Raw genomic sequence first — 23310 nt, 5'->3', positions numbered from 1 at the left:
ATTCCAGTTGATGACATCGGCGAAGGTGGAGCAGCGTGCAACTGAACGCGAATGTGGGTTCTAACTTCAAAAACTATTGGTGTTATAAAGTTAAGAAATTTATTTTAAATTTAGAATAAACATCCATTATATGGACGCATATATGGAGCATTTACCTTTACAATTTGCAAAGGAAATTATAGTTATTTGTCTAACAGTCAGAACTTTTAACCACTCTCTCAACATACATATATGAATGCCTCACCAAATTTATTTCGGATGCATAACAGTAGTCTAGCAACAGAATAATGCATGGGTCGGAAAAATATGTCGTATATCATATATTGTACTTTAATCTGCATCTCAAATTGGGTGAATTCAAAATATCATCAATGTATGCCGTTAAAATATTATATAAAATACTTGCGCCCTTAAACCAACTGATTGGACCTTATCAGTGTGGCTTCAGACCTGGCAAATCCACTCTAGACCAGATATTCACAGTGCGTCAAATCCTGGAGAAGACTCAAGAAAAACAAATCGACACACACCACCTATTTGTCGACTTCAAAGCTGCTTTTGACACTACGACTAGAAGCACACTCTATGCCGCTATGTCTGAATTTGGTATCCCAGCAAAACTTATACGGCTATGTAAAATGACGTTGAGCAACACCACCAGCTCCGTTAGAATTGGAAAGAACCTCTCCGAGCCGTTTGATACCAAACGAGGTTTCAGACAGGGTGACTCCTTGTCGTGTGACTACTTTAACCTAATGTTGGAAACGATAATTCGAGCAGCAGATTTAAACCGTACTGGCACAATATTCTACAAAAGTGTAATGCTGCTTGCGTATGCCGACGATATTGATATCATTGGTCTGAACACCCGCGTCGTCAGTGCGGCATTTTCCAACTTAGAAAAACAAGCAAAGCAAATGGGTCTTGTGGTAAATGAGGACAAAACAAAGTACTTTCTGTCAACAAACAAATCTCCTGAGCGTCTTGGGACCTACGTCACTGTTGACAATTATAAGTTCGAAGTTGTGAAAGACTTTGTTTATTTAGGAACCAGCTTAAACACCAAAAATGACGTCAGCCTAGAGATTCAACGAAGAATTACTCTTGCCAACAAATGTTACTTCGGGCTAAGTAAGCAATTGAGAAATAAAGCCCTCTCTCGACAAACAAAAATCACGCTCTACAAATCCCTTATCATGCCTGTCCTGCTGTATGGTGCAGAAGCTTGGACAATTACCAACAGTGATGAGAAGGCGTTAGGAGCATTCGAGAGAAAAATCCTTCGGAAGATCTATGGTCCCTTATGCGTTGGCGACGAGTATCGAATTAGATGGAACGATGAGCTGTATGAGCTATACCGCGACATTGATATAAAAAATTCATAAAAATTCATAAATTCATAAAAATTCAGCGGCTATGCTGGCTTGGTCATGTCGTGCGAATGGAAGAAAGTGCTCCGGCTAGAAAGGTATTTGATTCGGTACCCGCAGGTGGAAAACGCGGTAGAGGACGTCTGCATCTTCGGTGGAAGGACCAGGTGACCAACGATTTGGGGGCGCTCGGTACTACCAACTGGCGTCAGAAAGCAACTAATCGGGCTGACTGGCGGAGGCTACTTAACGCGGCCAAGGACGACACACGTCTGTAATGGCCAACTAAGTAAGTAAGTAAGCTTGCGCCCTTAATAAGTTCTCAACATGACAATTAAGAGGTTGTCTATCTGGTATATAGACTACAATGTCATGTAAAGTTATGTGGTTTGATTATCATGAAATCATATAACTTTTTAATAAATTTTAACATTTTTCAAGAAAACATTAAGTTTGAATAAATTAAATCTCCCGTTTATTTATAAAAACAGATGATAAAAGTTCACTTCGACCGCGAAAGTATAAAAACAAATCCATCTATCTATTGGTTGTTTTTGTGAATTCTGTTAACTTAATATCATCTGTCTGAATTAATTTGACAATAAGTAATTGTTTAAATTAGGCATTTGAAGACGCATACAAAGGCGTATACGGACTATGTCCAGTGACAACTCATTTCCTTTTGGGAAGGTTTGCTGGAGTTCGCTTTGAGCGTGTTCGAAGTTGACATCAAGACTACTACAGCAGGTTTGGATGATCATTTATTTGGGTGGTATATATTCATTTGCAGTTTAAGACACTCTTTCTTTGATAATAAGGACTCAGAATGCGATTTGACAATTTGCTATCCGTTTGAATTCTTAAATATTTTGTCGCTGTAGCCAGAAGTTATTTGGTAATATTGATAGAGACAGGCGGGAAACTGAATTATCTGGTAGTAAATTTGACTTTGACGGATTTAAATTCATTTAGTTAGGTGCCCCAGTCTTTAATCCATTCCCCATAATCCATAAAAGTACTTTTTAGTTTAAACATAGCATCGACTTCTTGTTAGGCAATGAACAAAATTTTTGGGAATTTTAGCTTAATTCGGGCCCCAATATATTTATACCAAGTAAATATTTTGTCGAGATGAATGCGAAGATAACGCAAAGTTTTCATTTTCGGGATGGTCGCACCTTAAAGGCTTAGAGAAAATATTATTCTTTCGAATAGCTTTGAATGAGTTGGAAGTAGTCTTTTGGATTTATACGATGCAGCCAATGTAGAATCTTGACTAGCTTTTAGAGTCATATTTATTTGTGACACCTTCCAATTGTAAAGAAAGCGGCCATACCGAAGAATTGCGTTGAATAAATATGTCAAAATATTCACAGCTGCCTGGGAAAACATACTCTATGCAAGACATAGTGTGCATCCAGACTTTAAGACATATACTCAAAATATATTTAAAGACATTCTTCTTGTTTGTTTGAAAATATCGCTAAGGATAGCATAAGAATAGGATAGCAATAGCACATACAGTTTTTTGAATGCGGACTCTATGCAAGACATAGTGTGCATCCAGACTTTAAGACATGTACTCAAAATATATTTGAAGACATTTTTCTTATTTGTTTGAAAATATCGCTAAGGATAGCATAAGAATAGGATAGCAATAGCACATATAGTTATTTGAATGCGGACTCTATGCAAGACATTGTGTGCATCCAGACTTCAAGACATGTACTCAAAATATAAGTTATTTAAAAAAATTTTTCTTGATTGTTTGAAAATATCGTCAAGAATCACTATATATTTGTATTGATCGGTTTTCTGGTATATTGTCATATATTGATCATTTTTTTTAATTACTGTGTTAGAAATTATCACACATATTTATAGCATGTTAGAAAAATTATAATTCTAGTCTGCAGCTCAATAGCAATTTTTATTGTAGTAAAGAGCGAAGTACAATGGTTACGTACTTGTGTCTTATGCGGTGATGCGTTAAATGCGTTGCGTCATTTTTAAATTTGAGAAATGCAAGGTACAATTATTGCGTACTTGCGTATTTGCGTTTTTGTGTTTTGTGAAGAAATGGAAAGAAATTTTGAATTTATTTTGGATTCAATTGTAATTGTGGATACTGTTTAATTAATTTTCATTTTATCATCAAATACATTATTTAAAAAAATTATTTTAGTATAAGCAAAATAATATTTAATGAACATGAACCTTTTGTGAACTTAAATAAAGAATTATTGATTCGTTTTTATATTATTAATTTTGTTTTATACAGTAATTTTCAAAAGACAAATACTAGAGGGTCTTCACATAGCAAAGAATATTAATCCAACCATGAATAGGAAAGAGGATAGCGATAACATCAGCGCTACTAACCCAATATTACAATAGACCATAACATATAGTGTTTTCGTATTTTTTAATTTTTAATTATTTGGGACTTTTTAACAGATTACTGTTTCAGTAGAAGTAGTCTCTAACATATATATAAGTTAATGATTATTTAAATAAAACAATTTTATGTAGGTGTCGTATCTTCAGTAGCCTAAAAGAAGCTTCAATTGTCGAATTGAGACCTACGAAAGACAAACAGTACTTTTCCAGACAAGCAATTTGATGATCCGTTTGTTAGCAATCAGGCGATCGAATAATATCGCATGATTCTGCTATTAATGAAACCAAGCGCAGGGGCGTATTTGATTGGCAGCGGTTGTTAACTATATGTGTTTATTAATTAGTTGTAATAATATTTCGTTCTGAAAAAGAAGTTAATTAAATTAATGAACTCGTAACTCTTCCTATTTTAAATTTATTTGCAGTCAATAATTATTGCATTTGTTTATATTACTTTTTAACTGGTAACGGATTAAACGCATTAAACACACTAAATGCATCAAACGTGTAGAAAAATTGAAAGTAAGAGAAATTTTGTTTGTGTTCTCTTCGTAACATAACACAATCACTGTAACTGCTTATTTTGCTATGAATGTATTTGACTTTAAACGGAGAAACGCAAGAACGCATAAGACGTAAATACGCAACCATTGTTTTTCGCCTTTAAGTTAGACACTGAAACTTTATCAATATTTGTTTTTGTGGTGTATTTCATTTAAGGCTTTGAACAATTTATATGTCCCTCCTATGTGGCATACGAAAGAAGCGTTCAGAAACTTAATCAGTCCAATATTTAACGAACTGTATATTTCGGCTTTCTCATAAAGAATTTGCAATTATTTAAATACGTAACCTTTGTTAACAGTAAGTCTGCCTAGTTAGGTAGGTACGTTGCAGTAGCGGCTTTATCTTCAAAAAGCCCACTTGAGCTCAAATAATGATCTATTGTAGTAGCACAGGAAAAGCATTGGTAACTGCATGAATTGAAATCAGTATACAACCAATGTCGAAAAATGTAACGACTCTTCTATTAGGTAAAGGAAAATCAAATTTACAGTTCTATAAATTTTGCTAGATCCCTAATATTATACGATTAGGGATTTTTGATCTTCTCTTAACTAAAAAAGGGCACTGACATATGAGTTGGACTACGGTCTCCTCCTCATCCTTAGTGCCACAGCCTCGACAAAAATCATTATAGGAGAGACCCAGTCTCATAGCATGCCTTCCTATTTCGCAGTGGTCTGTCAGCACTAATACCGTGATGCTGAGCAGGTTCCGTCTTAGTTGAAGTAATTGATTAGTGCATTTCTTAAATTAGAACAAGTCAACCTAGTTATCGGAAAATGGGTTTCATCAGTCCAGTATTGCTTGGCTATTCTCAGGTATATTTTTTTATTTGTCAGTTTAATTGTAGCAAGTGAAACGCCAATATCTGAACAGTGAATGTCAGGGAGAAGAGCACCTGTCTTGGCAAGCTCATCCGCAAATGAGTTTAACCTTAACAAGCCTAGCTAGTTCATTGAGAGAAGCATGGCAGTTTTGTGTCTGTCTAGTGACCGTTTTTGCAAATTTAATTTACGTTTAATTTTAAATTTTTCCACATAACAATCAAATCGTCCCTCTATGTTGTGTACGCCTCACTATGAGAAATAATGCAATGCACCGCCCCTAGCAGTAACTAATAAGAGCACATTTTTATAACATGCGACAGAAAAAATTTAATTTCTACACTTTGCTCCGTTAAAATGAATGATAACCACATTCAGTTTGGATGTAAAAACGCATAGTAATTTTGGGGTCAGAGCTCTTTGGATTTTGTGAAACGGTGGATGCCATTGCGGTTGCTCTGTGTGTGTGTGTGTCAACTCTGTTGGGTACAAGCGAGATGTACACATATTTATAGCATGCAACAAGCAAATGCATTTGATAATATTAAAATGAAGAAGCAAGAATATACCATGCAAGAAAAAATATTTACGTCTTAATATATAATATTGCATGCTATAACATATATTATTTAAGTATCACAAACATTACTGGTTTTAAAAAGCATGCAATATTTGCTCTTCTGCTTTTGCGGAGCGCTTTCTACGTATAAGCAAAAGAGCTCCAAAGCGCTCTAATGCGCTCCAATGCGCTGAACGCGAGAAACAGCCTCAGAGAAGAGCACAATTCAATAGGGGCAATGGGTAGAAAGCACAAACAACAACACAAAATAAACTTGAAGCAACATTTTATTATATTTAAATTCAGTGCTGTTGTCGTAGTCGAGATTGTTGTTGGTGTTTGATTATCTGGATTCTATCTTCAGTAGAAAATTGTGTTTTTCGAACAACAATTTCTTGCAATTAAATTTAATCTAAAGTTTAAGTTTCATGTAAAAATAGCAAAATAGCCAAATAGCCAAATAACTCGAAAATAATAATAATAATAATACGTCAAGTTAATACGTGAGTGAATAACTTAAGTGAATAAGAAAGCATAGGAAAAGTACATGACTCTCGACGCTATCGATTCCAAGTGTTAAGTCAATTAAAAATGTTTTTTCCTCTGCGCTAGCAACTGTCGATAAGCTGCCTTAATGCAGATTAACACTCAGTGAATTTCGTATTACTTATGCGGCTAAGAAAAGCGTTCATTGCATTTCAGTCTCAGCTTTCGCAGTGTACGCACACTACCAGACCAAAGAAATTTCATTCCAAAAAGTTTGTGTAGGCATTTCTTTTGTTCGACACAAAGTAGCAGTGTCCACAGAGTATTAGGGTCAGGTGCGGTACGCTTTTTGCAGTGCAGTGACAATTTCTTCAGTTATTCAATCGGAACGGAACGCTTACAATGGTTGCTCCAACGAAAAGGTAAACATATGTGATTTTGTGTACGTAATGCCATTTAACATTTATGTTAATCATTTAAATTTGCTAAAATTCACACAGTGGAGAGGTTCAAAGTTCATTCAGAACGATAAATAAAATTCGTACATATATGTGTGGTCAGACAGACGTTTGATTCTCAGTTGAAAATTGAAGCCACGAATAAAGTCCAAAATATATTAAATTTCTAATTTTGATTTTCTATTTGATTAAAGAGGTTTTAAAAACAAAAATTAGTATACCGAATTTTTTATATACATCGAAAATATATGTTTATTAAATTAAACATATTTTTAAATTACTAAATATATATATTTTAAATATTATATTAAAAAAAAAAATAATAAATTAAAATGGTTTGATATAATAGTCATTTAGTCCAGTACATTACCATTAGTACGACTTAAGTACCAAAATTACTACTTTTTACCAATTTGGACTTTGAAAATCCATTTTGTAATGGTTCGAATAGAAATGAAAAGAAAACCACACAAATTTTAGTTATTTTATTAAAGTTTAAATTAAACATATTATTAAATTACTAAATATATATATTTTAAATATTATATTAAAAAAAAAATAATAAATTAAAATGGTTTGATATAATAGTCATTTAGTCCAGTACATTACCATTAGTACGACTTAAGTACCAAAATTATTACTTTTTACCAATTTGGACTTTGAAAATCCATTTTGTAATGGTTCGAATAGAAATGAAAAGAAAACCACACAAATTTTAGTTATTTTATTAAAGTTTAAATTAAACATATTATTAAATTACTAAATATATATATTTTAAATATTATATTAAAAAAAAAAATAATAAATTAAAATGGTTTGATATAATAGTCATTTAGTTCAGTACAGAAATAACGATTACCCTTAGTACGATTTAAGTACCAAAATTATTACTTTTTACCAATTTGGACTTTGAAAATCCATTTTGTAATGGTTCGAATAGAAATGAAAAGACAACCACACGAATTTTAGTTATTTTATTAAAGTTTAAATTAAACATATTATTAAATTACTAAATATATATATTTTAAATATTATATTAAAAAAAATTATAATAAATTAAAATGGTTTGATATTGTAGTCATTTAGTTCAGTACAGAAATAACGGTTACCCTTAGTACGAATTAAGTACCAAAATTACTACTTTTTATCAATTTGGACTTTGAAAATCCATTTTGTAATGGTTCGAATAGAAATGAAAAGACAACAACACAAATTTTAGTTAATTTATTAAAGTTTCACTGACCATATAACGCTGTTTCGAGTGCTGCCAAGTACTTATCATCAGTGATTTTAGGAAATATACGAATTTTTATTTAATTAGCTTATAGTCCGCATATAATTTGTTTGGACTGCAAATGCCAGGCTTAGAAATCGTGCCTATCAAATTAGAAGTAATGACTAAACATGCTTTTCCACGAATTAATTTTTATATCCTTTATAATATTCTAATTAAATTGTTTATAAAGTTTCCCGACTTATTTTTAGCACAGCCAAGTTGATATTAGAGTTCAACTAAATTACAATTTGAACTAATTAAACTGAAATTTTTTGAAATTAAGTTTTAATGAAAAATACGTTTTAATAAAAAACAATAAAATTTTTCAATTTCATTTAAAATTTTTAATAATGCCCTCTTTAACGCCATGAGTTGGTCGACAGTAGATAAACAAGTTGGACTTTGCTCAAATGTCAACCCACAGAATCTTCATCTACATATTTTCGAGAAAGGGGGTATTCTTAACTATATTAACACACTAGTATTTTTTATTATAGACCTTAGTCTACAAAATTCACTATGCTCCACAACAAGCAATCAAATTGGAACAATTTGGACTCTGCCCAAAAGCGAACCTACAGAATCTTTATCTAGGTATTTACGTGGAAGGGCGTATTATTAACTATATCAAAACACAATTCAATATTCTCCATACCGAGAAATCAAACTGGATTGTGTCTTTTGGCTATAGCCACTATGTAGTTTACATGAAGTTTGGAACATTGTCTCTTAAAAATTGTTAGTTTTGTCTTATTGAAGCATCCATTTTTCTCATATGAAAGTGTTTATATATTATATAAAGTTTTAATATACAAACGTTAACCCGGTTCATATTAACTGGGTAAACTACTTTCGAAACATTGTATAGAATGCTCGTAAATATTTCTTTATATTTGGTAATGAGTTTTTCAAAAACGGCATTTAAATCGAAAACCAATAGAGAAAAATAGTTTTTATTAAGTTATTTCAAGTGCATGTCAATTATATTACTTACTCCGTATACTTTTTGAGCAGATGATGGAATTCATATATAAATACAAATGATTGCATTCAATTTTTAATTTGGCCATTAAAAAAAATAAATTAAACATTAAAAAATATATAATTTTTTATAATCTATGTGATTTGCAACTAAACCATAGAAGGTTTGAAATTTTCTTTAGTGGAACTGTTTTCGTCTTTTGAGAACATGTTCAACAGAAGAAGTCAACTGTTTTTACTGTTCTTCTATGTCCGGAGTATTGGTACATATAGATAGAAATTCTTTTCGATTTAGAGTTTTGTGCTCATAGAGCCATTAAATTGGGTAAATCACGTTTAACACATTTTATAGAATGTTGCTCGTAAAGCTTTCTTTCGGGAATACATTTTTCATTATTCTTTTATCTATATTTTTTCAAATTAACCAAACTTTCTGTGTATTAAAACTAACTAAGTTTCATATCGGATAAATAAATTAGTCTTAAAAATTTAAATATTGTCAAGTTATTAAATACAATATAAATATTTTTAAATTTATACAGTCCACTGTATAATATATATCACTCACCTAGCGGTAAAATGACTATCAAACAACCCTAGTAAAATAAGTTCCTTACTTCCATAGTTTTATACTGAAGATTTTTAATGGATAGAGTTTTCCCTGCAGTAAAAGGACTATCACATGCCTAATGATTGTTTTGTTTTTCGAATCAAAAAATTTATTCCACTATATATTCCACTATATTTATTCTATATTTAATCCACTGATATTTTATTAATTATATACATTATTAATATATATTAATAATATATATTAATAATATATAGTAATAATATATATTAATAATATATATTAATAATATATATTAATAATATTTATTAATAATATGTATTAATAATATATGTTAATAGTTAATGAAAGTAGACGTAGGACTATATAGATTGCTTATATAATTTAATAAGGATTATAAAAACATCAATAATAATTAAAAAACATTAATTGTGAATAAAAGTGTTAAGTAGCTAAAAATTTAGTTTGGAAATTTATGTCTTTCAATTCTATACTATAGAATTCTCAATCGCTAGTTTTACTATTTTCAAAAAGACTATTGGTTTCGAAAATATATAGTAGTTCATGTAGTCTTCAATAATAAGTAGTTGTATAATTCGAATTTAGATGACTAATTCAGCTTCTGAAAGAATTAGTCGCGTAAGCAAATTAAGTAAAATTTAATTAATTAATGTAATAATAATACCAATAATATATTGAGCTTTAATCATCTTAAAGTATTAACCGTTTTTAAAATCGGTATATAACAGTTTTCCTTTATAAATATATATAGATTTATTTTTATATATTTTTATATATAGATTTATTTTTATATACTTTAAAGATATGATAATAATCGCATATTAAGCTTGCAAATAATTAACCTAGACAACGCATTTAGGTACGAAATACATTATTTAATTAATTTTTTTTTTTTTTAAAGAGTTAATACGCCTTAGAATATTTAAAAGAAACAGAAATAGAATGATTTGAATCGACATCGGGCATATGTAAATTTATTATTCATTTAATTATGATTAATTTATAAATAAATTCATTTTGTTTTTAAATAAATTTTAGTTTTTTAATTATTTTAACTATATTATCATTTTGTTTTACATTTCTTTGCAGTGACAATTCCATTGAGGAAGTAAATAATATTTACGATGATAAGAGTATATATCCGGATTTTAAAAGTGGTCCACTTGAGGAATATAGAAAAAAATCATCGTTTTGTTATAAGCGCATGAATGTCCTTCTCGAAGGTGAAGATCACATTAGACTTAAGGTAAGTTTTTATATAAAAATCACAAATACAAGTGTTCAGTATAAGTGCATTCCAACGACAGAATCCAAATAGAGCGCCTATGAATCACATTCTCTCACAATTTTTAATATAAAAAATTTTTCCTTTTATTATTATTATTATTATGTTGAGGGAAGTTGAGTCAGTGCACCTGAGCACTTTTACTCTATATTAACTGCGAGGTTTCTTCAAAACCCCTCTTTGCGCCTTGACTGGATTATTATTTATCACATCATCAGACTAAGTAATAATTGACCTCAGATCTGCATACCTCCCCGAGGAGCCTGTAACCATTCTGAGATTTGATAATGCGGTGTTAGTAAGTCTGTCAGATTTCGCAAATAATTTCAAGGCTCTATCCTTTATGTATTTTTTGATGGGATCATTCTTGAGGTCCCTAAGGATGTCATTCGTCCTTTTAATGATTCAGTATTTTACTTAGTTAGATACGTATTTTTCTGTTTCGGGTGCTACGCTTATAACGTAAACACATTTTTTTTTTTTTTTTTTTGTTTGAGAATTTCACGAGACTTTCGGTAACGATTTCTGTCAGTTTTTCGGGGTTCTCAAAAAACGATTTTTAAAGAGTTTCAACAATCTCCTCGCTAAAGCTCTACATCTGTACAAAATTGGAGTATTTGGTAATTCTTACTCTTCTTTAAAAATGTATATTAGTTAAATGAAGAAAAACTGTTCCAGAATTATCTTTAAAAATTTGGGAACTTCTGTGTTTTGACAAATTTCTTTCAACAAAATTTTGCTTGAGTGCAAACCTTTAACATATTTCAAACGAAGCTTAAAGTATATTAAGTTTCATCAGTAGAAATAATGGTACACCTTGACTTTTAACATATTTCTTATTGACTCTGAAAATAGGTTTTTCTAGTCCTAATATAGCATAGATTGTAGTATTGATATATCTGTTTGTAGATAATGAAAGCCATATGTAAAAATTGAATTTGTTGAAAGTAGTTTTGAAAGTAAGAAAATTGTGAGTATTTAACAAGAAATGAATATGAGCAATTGTCCAAAAACAGCGGTCCATTTTACAAGAAAAGAATATGGGGTTATATATTATTTTGTACTTTACAAAAACGACAGTTGTCAGTGGTCCATTACCACTATTTTTGAAATATAGTGGTAAATAGGAGTTGAACAGCTAACAAACTCATAAATAATCTGAGGTTTGATGCGTCCTATTAATTTTTAAAAGATTTTATGAAATTAACAATTAAGTTAGGTGCAAATCTATGGGTGTATACGGTAGGTAGATTGAAGTTGCGGCCCTGTGTCCAAAAAGGTTCACTTGAGCTGAAATAGGTTCATAAACTGAAAGACTCATATATTTGGTAAAGGAAAACCTACCTGACAGTTCTATAAATTTGGCTAAGTCCCTTATATTATAGTATGACAGCTCGGTCAGATCGATAAGAAAGGGGCTCGGGTGAATACTGTATTTTAATGCCTTTTTTAAGTTGTCTGTGTGGATATATCTGATATATCTATCTAATTAACTTATAATTAAGCTATGTATAAATTTATTTAGTTAAATATATTTTAAAGTCAAAAAACCCTCGTCATATCTGTTATAAATGCATATCTGATAAGCATATAAAAATTAACAAATTTTTTGTCCTCTTCTTCTCTCAAAACGAATCATAATATTAAAATTTTGTCTTATTCAATAGTAACTTCAATGTTTGACATGTAGACATTTTTTTCATGCCGACCAGATCTGCCTATTGATCCTTAATTTTCCATTATCATTATTATCATGCGTTCTTTACTAATTCTCATTCTCATCTTCTTGTGTCTTTCGGACCCATTTCCCATTACAAATTTTAATTTATTTTAATATAAATCTTAAGTTCTAAAGTTAGTCTTAACTTTTCGGCCATTAGAACTTCGAGAAGTACTCGAATTATTCATAACAAGCTTAACATAAGCTCTTCCGTGTATTTTCCATACAAAATGTGCAGTTGTATAAATAAAGGTTCAAACTGTCTTTCAACTATGTCTTATGCAAATAATAGTTTTTAGCATGGACTTCTTTTGAAAAATTTTAGGAGAACAATATGTTTTTTCATAAAAATTGTTTTTACCACAATAGTTTGTTCCTCTTTGATTCACTCCCCACGTGATAAGTAGAGGTCCAGCTAGACTTGTGAGCCCTTTATCAGAAAAAATCATTCAACGTAAATGACAGATGTTTCTTGAGTTTGTGAGGAATTTGACTTGACAAATCAGAATCTGAGTTTTGGAACTTGGAAACAAATATTTGAAATGATTTCTTTACTTAAAATAGTGAAATTCGAAAACTAGAGAGTTAATTGACTTAAAAGAAGATCTACATATTCAATGTTCATATTTTGCTGACCATAACTATTAAATTATTAGTTTTTAAATGCTATTATTTGCTTTATAAAATCGTTAATATTGACCTTTTGAAATGAAATGTAAATTTTGGGCTATAGTATAATTAATGATTTTTCTTCTATCAGTATTGTATATTGCCTAATATAAGAAGTCTGTTGCCCATACTTGCTGGATATGCTGAAATAGTGTTCTATGGATAATGGAATCAATTTGGTAAAAGCATTGTTCATCGCATGGATTAAAGTTCAGTAGCTTGTTTTTACACATAATTTGCAGATTAAAATATTTGCATTCTAATAATATTGATAATTTTAGGTGGATTAGATAAGCTTCTTTTAATTTTTTTTTATTAGGAATACGTGTCATTTTTTATAATATAAATTTTGTTCTTTCTTCACTTCCTAAATTCTAATACTCAATTTAAGTATAATTTTTTTAATGTGTGATATTTTAATCCATTCAATTATTTCTTAACTTACTTACTTACTTATTTGGACATAACAACTTCTTACCGAGTTTCAGCCTGACGCAACATGTCAGTGTCTTCTCTAGTCTCGTAGAAGACCAAATATTTTATGAAGAACTTTTCTCTCGAACACTCCCAGTGTTGCTTCATCATTCTGTGATAATGTCCATGCTTCTGCGTCATACAGAAGTACATGTAGGTTGAACGACCTATAGAGCGTAAGTTTTGTTTATCGAGAAACAGCTCTGTATCTCAATTATCTACTGAGCCCATAGCAGCGACTATTATTACTTCAATTACAACTGCATAAGAATCGACCAAACCTATATAATCAATGTATATTCTAATATTATCATAAATTTTTTAGATAAAAAAAATAATGAAGCTAATGTTTCAACAGAAAATGATGGTGATTGTCAAATGATATAAACATAATAGTCGCTTTAAAGTCATTGCACTGTGGGAAATAAAATATTGTTGCTTTGGTAAAAAGATATATAATATAAAATATCTATTAAATATTGATTTATTAATTTATTTGTGAGTAAATATTTAAAATAATTTTAGAGTTAACTAACAATAAGGAGCTGGTCTGCTAGGTCATTTGCCTTGCAAATATATAAATATATATTTGAATATGTATATAAAATAAATATAAGATATATACCTACATATATCAATTCAAATGACTCTCAGTTAGTCATTTGTTAGAGTCATATTTTCAGAAAAGGTGATCACTTCCATGGTACTATGGTCAAAATTATTTCAGATTCAGAAGAGTACTAATATCATACTACATCTCGATTTAATAATGAGTCTGGGAAATAAGAAATGACTGTGAAAAATTCTATATTACTTTGTAATAATTCTATTGACTGTGTAATTTTCTAGTAATATTTATATTTGTATATATAATTAAAATGTAATAAATGTTAAAAATGTATAGATGTAGGTACAATAGTTCTAATAAATTAAGACCATAGTGCATTATTGAACTTATATTCTATCTTATCTTATCCAATCAACTGATAATATAACTTATAGAACTAATTTTAGTGTTCCTGCATTTTTTATAATTGCGGATCTCATAAATTTATTAAAATCATGAATAATGTACATATATATATATATATATTATATATATATATATATATATATATATTATTGGATTTTATTAGCTCAACTTCATCAACACTTCACTTATCTTAAACCCAGCAATTACTGTTTTTATAAATTGTTTAAGCAAAATTATTTATAATAATAACTTTAAAGTATAGTGCTCAATTATACAAAGTGTACATATATCTGTTAAAAAGAGCATGAACTTTGTTCGGCTATTTGTCGTAACAACAATCTATTAAAACAATATATTCAATAATCTCTAAAGATTAATATCATACTAGCTGCGCACAGTTAAGCTAACTACTATAAAAGAAATTCCCAATACGATTTTTTATATATTGTATATATTTAAACGATCGATTAGTCTAATAAGTATGAAAATTATTTCTCATTATAAAAATTACAAATAAAAAATCAAATTATGATTACATATTATGATGACATATTATGATTACATATTTCCTTATTATTTCTTGCCATTCAACGTATGTAATAGACTAATTGTTTTAAATTATTTAATGATGTCAACTTATTAGATAGTTTTTCTTGACAGGATTCATCATCACTGATACGGCTAACACTACCTTAAGTTTTAAAATATTTTATCTATTATTGATGCCTAGTCACCTCATAGTCACCGTTCCTCTTTATTAGAATTATCGATTACTAGATTCACTATATTACATTATGAACGCATTAGTATTTCTATGAGATTTTATTTAAAATCTTTTTACGAAAAAAGTGGAATCTCGATTTTCTACTCTACTCTAACTCTTCTCCTCTAACTGGTGTTAGTAAGTTTCATTGGCGGAAATATTAAAGGATCCTCCTTTGATAATATAACCAACATGAAATAAAATTTGCGAAATCTCTATCAAAAATATATTTTCAAGTATTTACACCGTCCACTATCCCCCTCCCTTCTTTGCCACTGTTTTCACCACTGGTAAGAATCTATAGCTCTATATAGTACATAAAATTCAATGTCAGCCAGTTCAATTTTATTTTAAACTTCATCTTTAGAGAATGAGAAATGTTTCTCTGTTATCCACTGTTATTCACTGTTATACATAGCAAACTTATTTGGTGTCATGCCGTTCTGAATGTGACTCAGTGGTTATTCATTCACTACTAATATACATATAAGTTCCATTGTTTAAAACAGTAACACTAAAAAATTATATTATAGTCTTTAATAATTATTTTGGAATGCTGTTGTTATGCTTATACTTTATGGATACTGAATATATATTACCATAAATTCGTTCCTAGAATAGTTTGTTAATTACTTATTAGAACATAGAAGCGAATCAGAAGTATCTAGGTTAATATCTGTATTTACAGTGCACTGGACCATAGGACGGCATGTAGCCAGACTTAACCTACTCTGTGGCATCTCCTGCAATGCGGGTCTACCAACTCTTTAAGAAAGGACACCAGAACTTAAGGTTTAAGTTTTTGGGAGCCCCCTTCTTTAATACACTCGATGATATCTTCAGCATTAGTATTGGCCAGACTCTTGCCTTTATAAATGCATCTGGCTGGTTCTAGCTTGATCTTTTCTCTTCTACCCATTATTATACGGATTTGTGGATTCAAAACGACTCTCTTAGTTAATTGAGAAGAATTCGTGCCATAATTTTAGTAGTTTTGGATATTATATTATTTATCATTATTATTAATTATTTTCATTATCAATTATTATTATTATTATTAATTATTATTGTCATTAATTATTATTAATTATTATTTCCATTAGTATTATTGTTATTAATTATTATTTCTATTAATATTATTGTTAATAATTATTATTTCTATTAGTATTATTGTTATTAATTATTATTTCTATTAATATTATTAATTATTATTATAATTAATTATTATAAATTCTTATTATTATTATTAATTATTATTAATTATTATTAATTAATTGTTAGTATTATTAATTATTATATTCATAAATTAATATTATTAATTATAATTGTTATTAATTATTATTATTATTTATTATTATTATAATTATTAATTATTATTTAATTTAATTGTTAATTATTATTATTATTATACTCATTATCAGTAGTCTTTGCAAATTTTTGTTTGGATTTAATTGTACGTATAAAGCTTTGGACTTTAGGTACCAATGCTAAAACTCAAACCCTGCTAAATTTTAAGCGCATACTCACGTTAAAGACTATAAAACCAATGCCGTTCCCGTGTGCTATTCAGATCCGATTACAAAGTCGTTACTTGTCTCAATATTGACTTAAATCAGGGTTAAATTCATAGTCCTAACTTAAGCTTTAATACTGATTAATAATTATTTCATATTTATATTTTAAAATAAATATTTTTATTTTAGCTAAATACTAATTTCTTATATTCATTTTAACAGCATCGCATATGGAATTTTATGGAGAAACATCCCGATTTCCAACATTCCACCGAAACACTAGATTTGGAGCAAACTCGTCAGTTAGCAAACAAAAGAATGTTTGTACTATGGAAACAGGAATTCTATACTGTCAATGAGGTAACTTTAATTATCATTTTATTAAATGTATATAAACTAGTTAAATATCTTGTTGACAGTATATGAGTACACCACGTCTTTCATTGGCCATGGCTCAGGGCATGTTCACTTATGAATTCAGTTTCGCTGTAAAATTTTCACTTTCTAATGGCATGTTTACCAGTACTCTGTTAACGTTAGGCACAGAACGTCTAGCAAAATATGCGGAAAAAATAATCAACGGTGATATAATTGGCGCATTTGCACTAACAGAAATAAGCCATGGCACAAACGCACGTGGTATGCGTACTCGTGCCACCTATGATCCAAAAACAAAAGAATTTATTTTGCATACACCTGACTTTGAAGCGGCAAAATGTTGGGTCGGCAATTTAGGCAAAACTTGTACACATGCCATTGTCTACGCACAACTCTATGTACCAGATGAGACATATCAGGGTTTAAACGCTTTTCTGGTACCAATACGTGATGAACGTACACTCTTGTCATACCCGGGTGTTACTGTGGGTGATTTGGGCGAAAAAATTGGGCTCAATGGTATTGACAATGGGTGAGAGTTATGGTATTTGTTAAATTTAAATTTTTTCTAATAAACCATTTTACAGATTTGTTATGTTTAATCAATATCGCATACCAAAGGAGAACTTACTGTCAAAGACTGGTGATATTGATGAAGCAGGACGTTACAGTAGCCCCATTAAAGATAATCGTAAACGTTTAGGAGCTTCTCTTGGTGCTTTGTCAGCTGGACGTGTTAATATCTGTTCATTAGCTTTTGTAGCCTTAAGTAAAGCAATTACAATAGCAACAAGATATTCAGCATGTCGCAAGCAATTTGGACCTGACGAATCAAATGAAGAATGGCCAGTTATTGAGTATCAATCACAGGTAATCGGGAAAACCACTATTTTAGTTTTTTAAACATTAAATTTAAATGGACATTACCTTTTAGCAATATCGTTTATTCCCACATTTGGCAACAGCATATGCCTTGCGTGTATTCACCATGTGGATTGGCGTAGAAAATGTTGATATGACAATGAAGAACTTAATGGGTGAAGATGTCTCTACTTGGGGTATGGAAATACATGCCGTTTCTTCTGCTGCTAAGCCCGTCTGTACATGGGCAGCACGTGATGGCATACAGGAATGCCGTGAAGCCTGTGGTGGTCATGGTTATCTTAAGTCCGCTGGGTTGGGTGATTTGCGCAACGATAATGATGCTAATTGCACTTATGAAGGTGAAAATAATACACTTATACAGCAAGCATCAAACTGGCTAATTGGTTTACGACGCAATGGTGCTAATTTTGTTGAAGCTTCACCTATGGGCACAGTAGCTTTTCTTAAAGATATGGATAAAATTTTACAGTGCAAGGCTGAGGAAAGAAGTATACAGGATGCTATGCAGCCTGATAGTAAGCATTTTAAAAGAATATACATAAAGAACTTTTATTAATTGTTTAAATCCCTCAAAGATATACTAAAAGCTCTGAACTGGTTAACCGCTTGGCAATTGGACGTTACAGTCAAACGTTTTGAGAGTCTCAAACGTGAAGGTCTAGATGCCTTTGAGACACGTAATAATGTGCAGGTCTTCAATGCACAATTACTCTCCATTATATACGGACAAGTAAGCCTCAGATTGTTTCATGCATTTTTTGAATAAGTCTCATTTTAATCTAACTTTATCATATTTCAGCGCACAATTTACTTCATTATGTATAATTTTGTCAATAATTTGTCAGATTGTGATGAAAAATTAGTTTTGGGAAAATTGTTGTCCTTCTATGGCGCCAACTTGGTATTGAAGCATGCTTCAATTTTCTATCAAGGTGGCTATTTCCGTAACAACAACCAAACAGAACTATATCAGCAAGGTATTTTGAATATGCTTCCCACGTTGAAGAATGAATCCATATCTTTAATTGATGCTATTGCCCCATCTGATTTTATACTGAACTCACCGCTTGGCATGAGTGATGGAAATGTAAGTAATTTTGGTCTGGTTTAGATATCTATTTATTTTGGTATTATCTGCAATACTGTATTTTCAGATCTATCAACATTTGCAGCGCGCTATCGTATCTACTCCTGGTGTTTTCGAACGGCCGGATTGGTGGCGTGAAGTTACCTATAAAGACTATTTGGAAAGAGCTAAATTGTAAATTATTTTTTTTTTGTATATAAAAATTATAAAAAAAAATATAAAAAATTATATTAAATTTGTGATTATTGGGTGTAAAAAGTTAACATTTTATTTATTTAGGACTTTACTTATATGTAAATTAATTTTTTTAATATTGAACACACTTATGTTTATTTTTTATATATACATCATTTATGTATGTGCTTTTTAAAGTTAAAAATAAACTGAAATTTAAAAAAACTGATTGAGTAAAAAATTACTGTTCTCTATCTATCTATAGGTTTACATATCTTAAGTTCTGGATTACTACTTGTAATATTTTTTAAACCAAACTTTTATATTTATTTTCAATCTCTATAAGGAACAACTACACATATTTTCCATTAAAATCCGTTGCTTAACTTCATTCCAGTTATACCTAGTAAAGTAAAACTTGGACTAGGACATAGTTTTGTTATATTTTATTAATTATTATACCATAGTTTATTATATGTGCTAGGTAGGTGCCTGTTATTTCTGCAGACTTCCGGTTATAACCAAGTATTTTTTAGTGATGTCTTTTGCAGGCCCACATTTCCCTCAGGTAACTCATATTTTACAGTCATTATTTTCTCTTGTTATCCTAGTTCTAAACTGGTTATATCTAAGATTTGTAGATTTGTGGAATAAGATTATATATTAACTACGATTTGTATTATTGATGTGTGCAAGTTCTACTAATTCACACATTTTCCTTGATTATTAATGACGGAAATTGAACTGTCAGTAAAATGAACTTTACAAATATATAATATAAAACCCATTACATTGCTCTGGGGTACCGCAGCTGACTTTTGATGAAGCTGTTACTGCTTAACACTTCTTTTGACGAAAAAGTAATAGATTTGATGAAAATATAAATATTTGTTGGAAGAGAAGTGATTATTTTAGCTATATGTGATCAATTATTTCCAAGACATCTAAGAATGCTGCACAGGATGAATATATCGATAGAAAATTAATACCTTTATTTTATTATTGGTAACAACTGTTTGAAAAATATCGCTTCATATTTTTTAAAGTGATCGGTAGTAAGTTAATTGAGCGATAGGATTTATTGTGTTCTGTTGCCAGGTGTGAAGCTCATTTTTTTTGTGATACTTCCTTTTGAGATGTTTGAAATCCATAAATTAATATTGCATGTAATAATTTCATGGATTAATTACGGTTTTGTAAAACCTTACATATATCACATCTTCTCTTCGCAACTCCCTAGTACTAGCTTAAAATGCGCTAATAAAACACAACGTCACCGAGATGAGACCGACTCGGTGACGGTCTCATAATTTCCAAAATAATTTCCAAAATTAAATCGATTTAGTAAATGGTTCAGAAAAAAAATCGATTTCATTCAGTCTCAAGTGAATAATGCCTTGACTTGAATATTTGTTAGTTGTTCGAATAAAAAAATTGCTACCTTTTTATGTAAAAACTATATTAAGCTTTTAATATTTATTTATTAAGTTTAAATAGTTAAAAAGAAATTAGCGTATATAAACAGGTGTCATAAAGTCGGGTGTTGAACCGAAAGAAATATGTATTATTTTTGATTTGGTTTTTTTCCTGAAAAACTCATTGGTCTTATTAGTTTACTATTTACGGCCTCAAATTATGATTCAAAATTAATATTGTTATTATAGCTCGCAGGACTTTACTTGTATTGTCCCTTTTGAAAGTATTGAGTGACACTTGGTTGTTGTTATTGTAACTCCCTTGGATCTGTTTGTAAAATCCCCTTAGAGGGTGAACGGCACTTGGTTGTCGTGGTTGACAGGTGATTTTGGAACGTAGACTCAACCGTTCTCGAAAGCACGACACTTGGTCGTTGAACTTGACGAGCAGCTCTAGAGCCCACCGCTCTTAGAACTTTTTACATTTTATATGGTTCCCCACTGAAACTTGTAGTGCAAACTTTGTATTCGGCAAACTAAATCAAAAGATATTGCTAAAGACTAGTAATAATGTATATTTTGTAGTATTCAAGACAGTTATATGGGCAACCATACAATTTATTTAAATTAATATTAAAATATTGAGTTTAAAAATTTTCTCACTATTACCCCCATTTTTAATTTGAAATAGATTTTTTGTAACAAAACATAAAAATTTTAATTATTAAAAAATCATAATTTAGTTTATTACTTATTTTATAATTTAGGTTTAGGATTTCGTTCTAATATAAACACAGCTAGTTAATTTATTGATAAAACTTTCACAGCAAAGTAACAAGACTCCAGAAAAATGTGCTAATATAAAAGTCAAGTACGGCTTTGAATCAGTCGATTAAGAAGCGCTGACTCTGAGCTTCAAATTTGGCAGTGCACGAGTTCGATTCCTGGTACTTAAGGTCTTAAAAAAAAATTATTTACGAATAATTAAAGACAATAATTATTTCCAGGACTAGTAATGATGGGTATTTGGAAATACTCGAAACAGCTGTATGGTCACCCAAAAATTCAATTAATTAAAATAATGCAAAAAAATAGTTTTTGTTGTTGTAATGCACTACTTGTTCGCAAAACTTTTTTACTTATTTTAATTTATAAAGAGAGTTCTGATTAAATTAAACAATTTAAAAAAAAAAAAAAACTATATTTTTAATGTTTCTTGTAGGTTATTTGTATTCATATTAAATTTAAAGGTAAATACATTATTTTAGAATAAAATTCGTTTTTTTTTAATGTTAAATAAATTATTATTTTGTTGTTTTCGTAAAAATTTTTATATGCTTGACAAAATCATTTTTGTTGTGTTTTGTATTTAATATATACATATATATATTTCAACTATAATAGATTTGCACTTAACATTTACTAATTGTATCTTAGACTTCATATTTGGGCGTTTATATTTCATAAAATATGTGATGTTCTTTGTATATGAACAGCACTAATATTAAGTCACAACTGATACATATTGCAAGATAAGACTAAAAATTAATTTATATTTTTAAATATTTGTACAAATATTTTTCCTCCTAATTTTTTTATTTATAATTATCTTTATTGCTTATAAAACTGATCTTTTTTGTACAATCAAAAATTTGTATCGCTAGCAAAAGCACTTCGACAAATGTATATTTACTATGTATTTACAGAATAATAATTATCATTTGAAATAGAGAGATTATTTATTTAGTTAGTAACAATATTAACATTTTATTTAATTTTTTCATTTTAAATTTTTTTCATATATACACATCATATACATACATTCATATACATATATACACAAACAAATAGAAGCCATAAATTAAAATTCATTTGGAACTATTTGTAAAATTTGTGAAATTAAATAATTGAAAAAGCAAAATTGTAAATTAATTAATGGTCATGATTATTGAGACTTATAAATATAAATTAATTATAATTTATTAAGCTATAACACAATTCATTTATACAGTTTTTTAAAAATATGTTTGCAGTATACAAATTAATCATCGGTATTCACTGCTGAAAATAATAATAATTTAATAAATATGATTTCTTCAGTTTTTTCACTATAACATCCAATTGTATAACATTTTCATTCTAAAATTTTTATAAATACAAACTATTATGTGTAAACTGAAACTTAAAAGGAAAGAAGGAAATATTTGTATACTGCAAAATTATTTTAAACAATTGTATTTTGACCAAAGGTTGTCAATATATTAATAATAATAAAAATAAATAATAAATTATAAGGGTCATTAGTAGCACAATTAAAATAAAATTTTATAAAAAAAATTTTATATTTTAATTACCAACAATATGTTTATGATAATAATTATTTTAGTTTTAAAAAATAAATAATATTTAATCTAAAAGATCACAGTTAGATTTTGGAAATATATCATAAAATATGTCCTA

At 29.4% G+C, this 23310-nt stretch overlaps 1 protein-coding gene across 1 annotated transcript; it reads left to right on the top strand.

The window, feature by feature from the left end:
* The first annotated feature begins 6041 nt into the window (after window positions 1–6041).
* LOC119689277 (peroxisomal acyl-coenzyme A oxidase 3) lies at window positions 6042–19503 on the top strand. Its single transcript, XM_038104069.1, has 9 exons — window positions 6042–6628; window positions 10603–10759; window positions 17134–17271; window positions 17331–17821; window positions 17877–18159; window positions 18224–18689; window positions 18750–18904; window positions 18974–19261; window positions 19329–19503. The coding sequence occupies exons 1-9, from the start codon at window positions 6609–6611 to the stop codon at window positions 19437–19439; spliced, it is 2109 nt and encodes a 702-aa protein (XP_037959997.1). The 5' UTR covers window positions 6042–6608; the 3' UTR covers window positions 19440–19503.
* The last annotated feature ends 3807 nt before the right edge of the window (window positions 19504–23310 follow it).

The sequence above is a fragment of the Teleopsis dalmanni genome, chromosome X (assembly GCF_002237135.1).
Source record: "Teleopsis dalmanni isolate 2A chromosome X, ASM223713v2, whole genome shotgun sequence".
NCBI lineage: Eukaryota > Metazoa > Arthropoda > Insecta > Diptera > Diopsidae > Teleopsis > Teleopsis dalmanni.
Note: the sequence above shows the minus strand (reverse complement) of the source record. Positions and strands in the feature narration are given on the sequence as shown.

Excerpts from the sequence above, each read along its gene's own strand:
- LOC119689277 (XM_038104069.1), top strand. The coding sequence starts at position 6,609 with ATGGTTGCTCCAACGAAAAG. Across the intron at positions 17,272-17,330 it reads AATTCTATACTGTCAATGAG|TATATGAGTACACCACGTCT; the intron begins GTAACTTTAATT and ends TCTTGTTGACAG. Across the intron at positions 19,262-19,328 it reads TTGGCATGAGTGATGGAAAT|ATCTATCAACATTTGCAGCG; the intron begins GTAAGTAATTTT and ends CTGTATTTTCAG.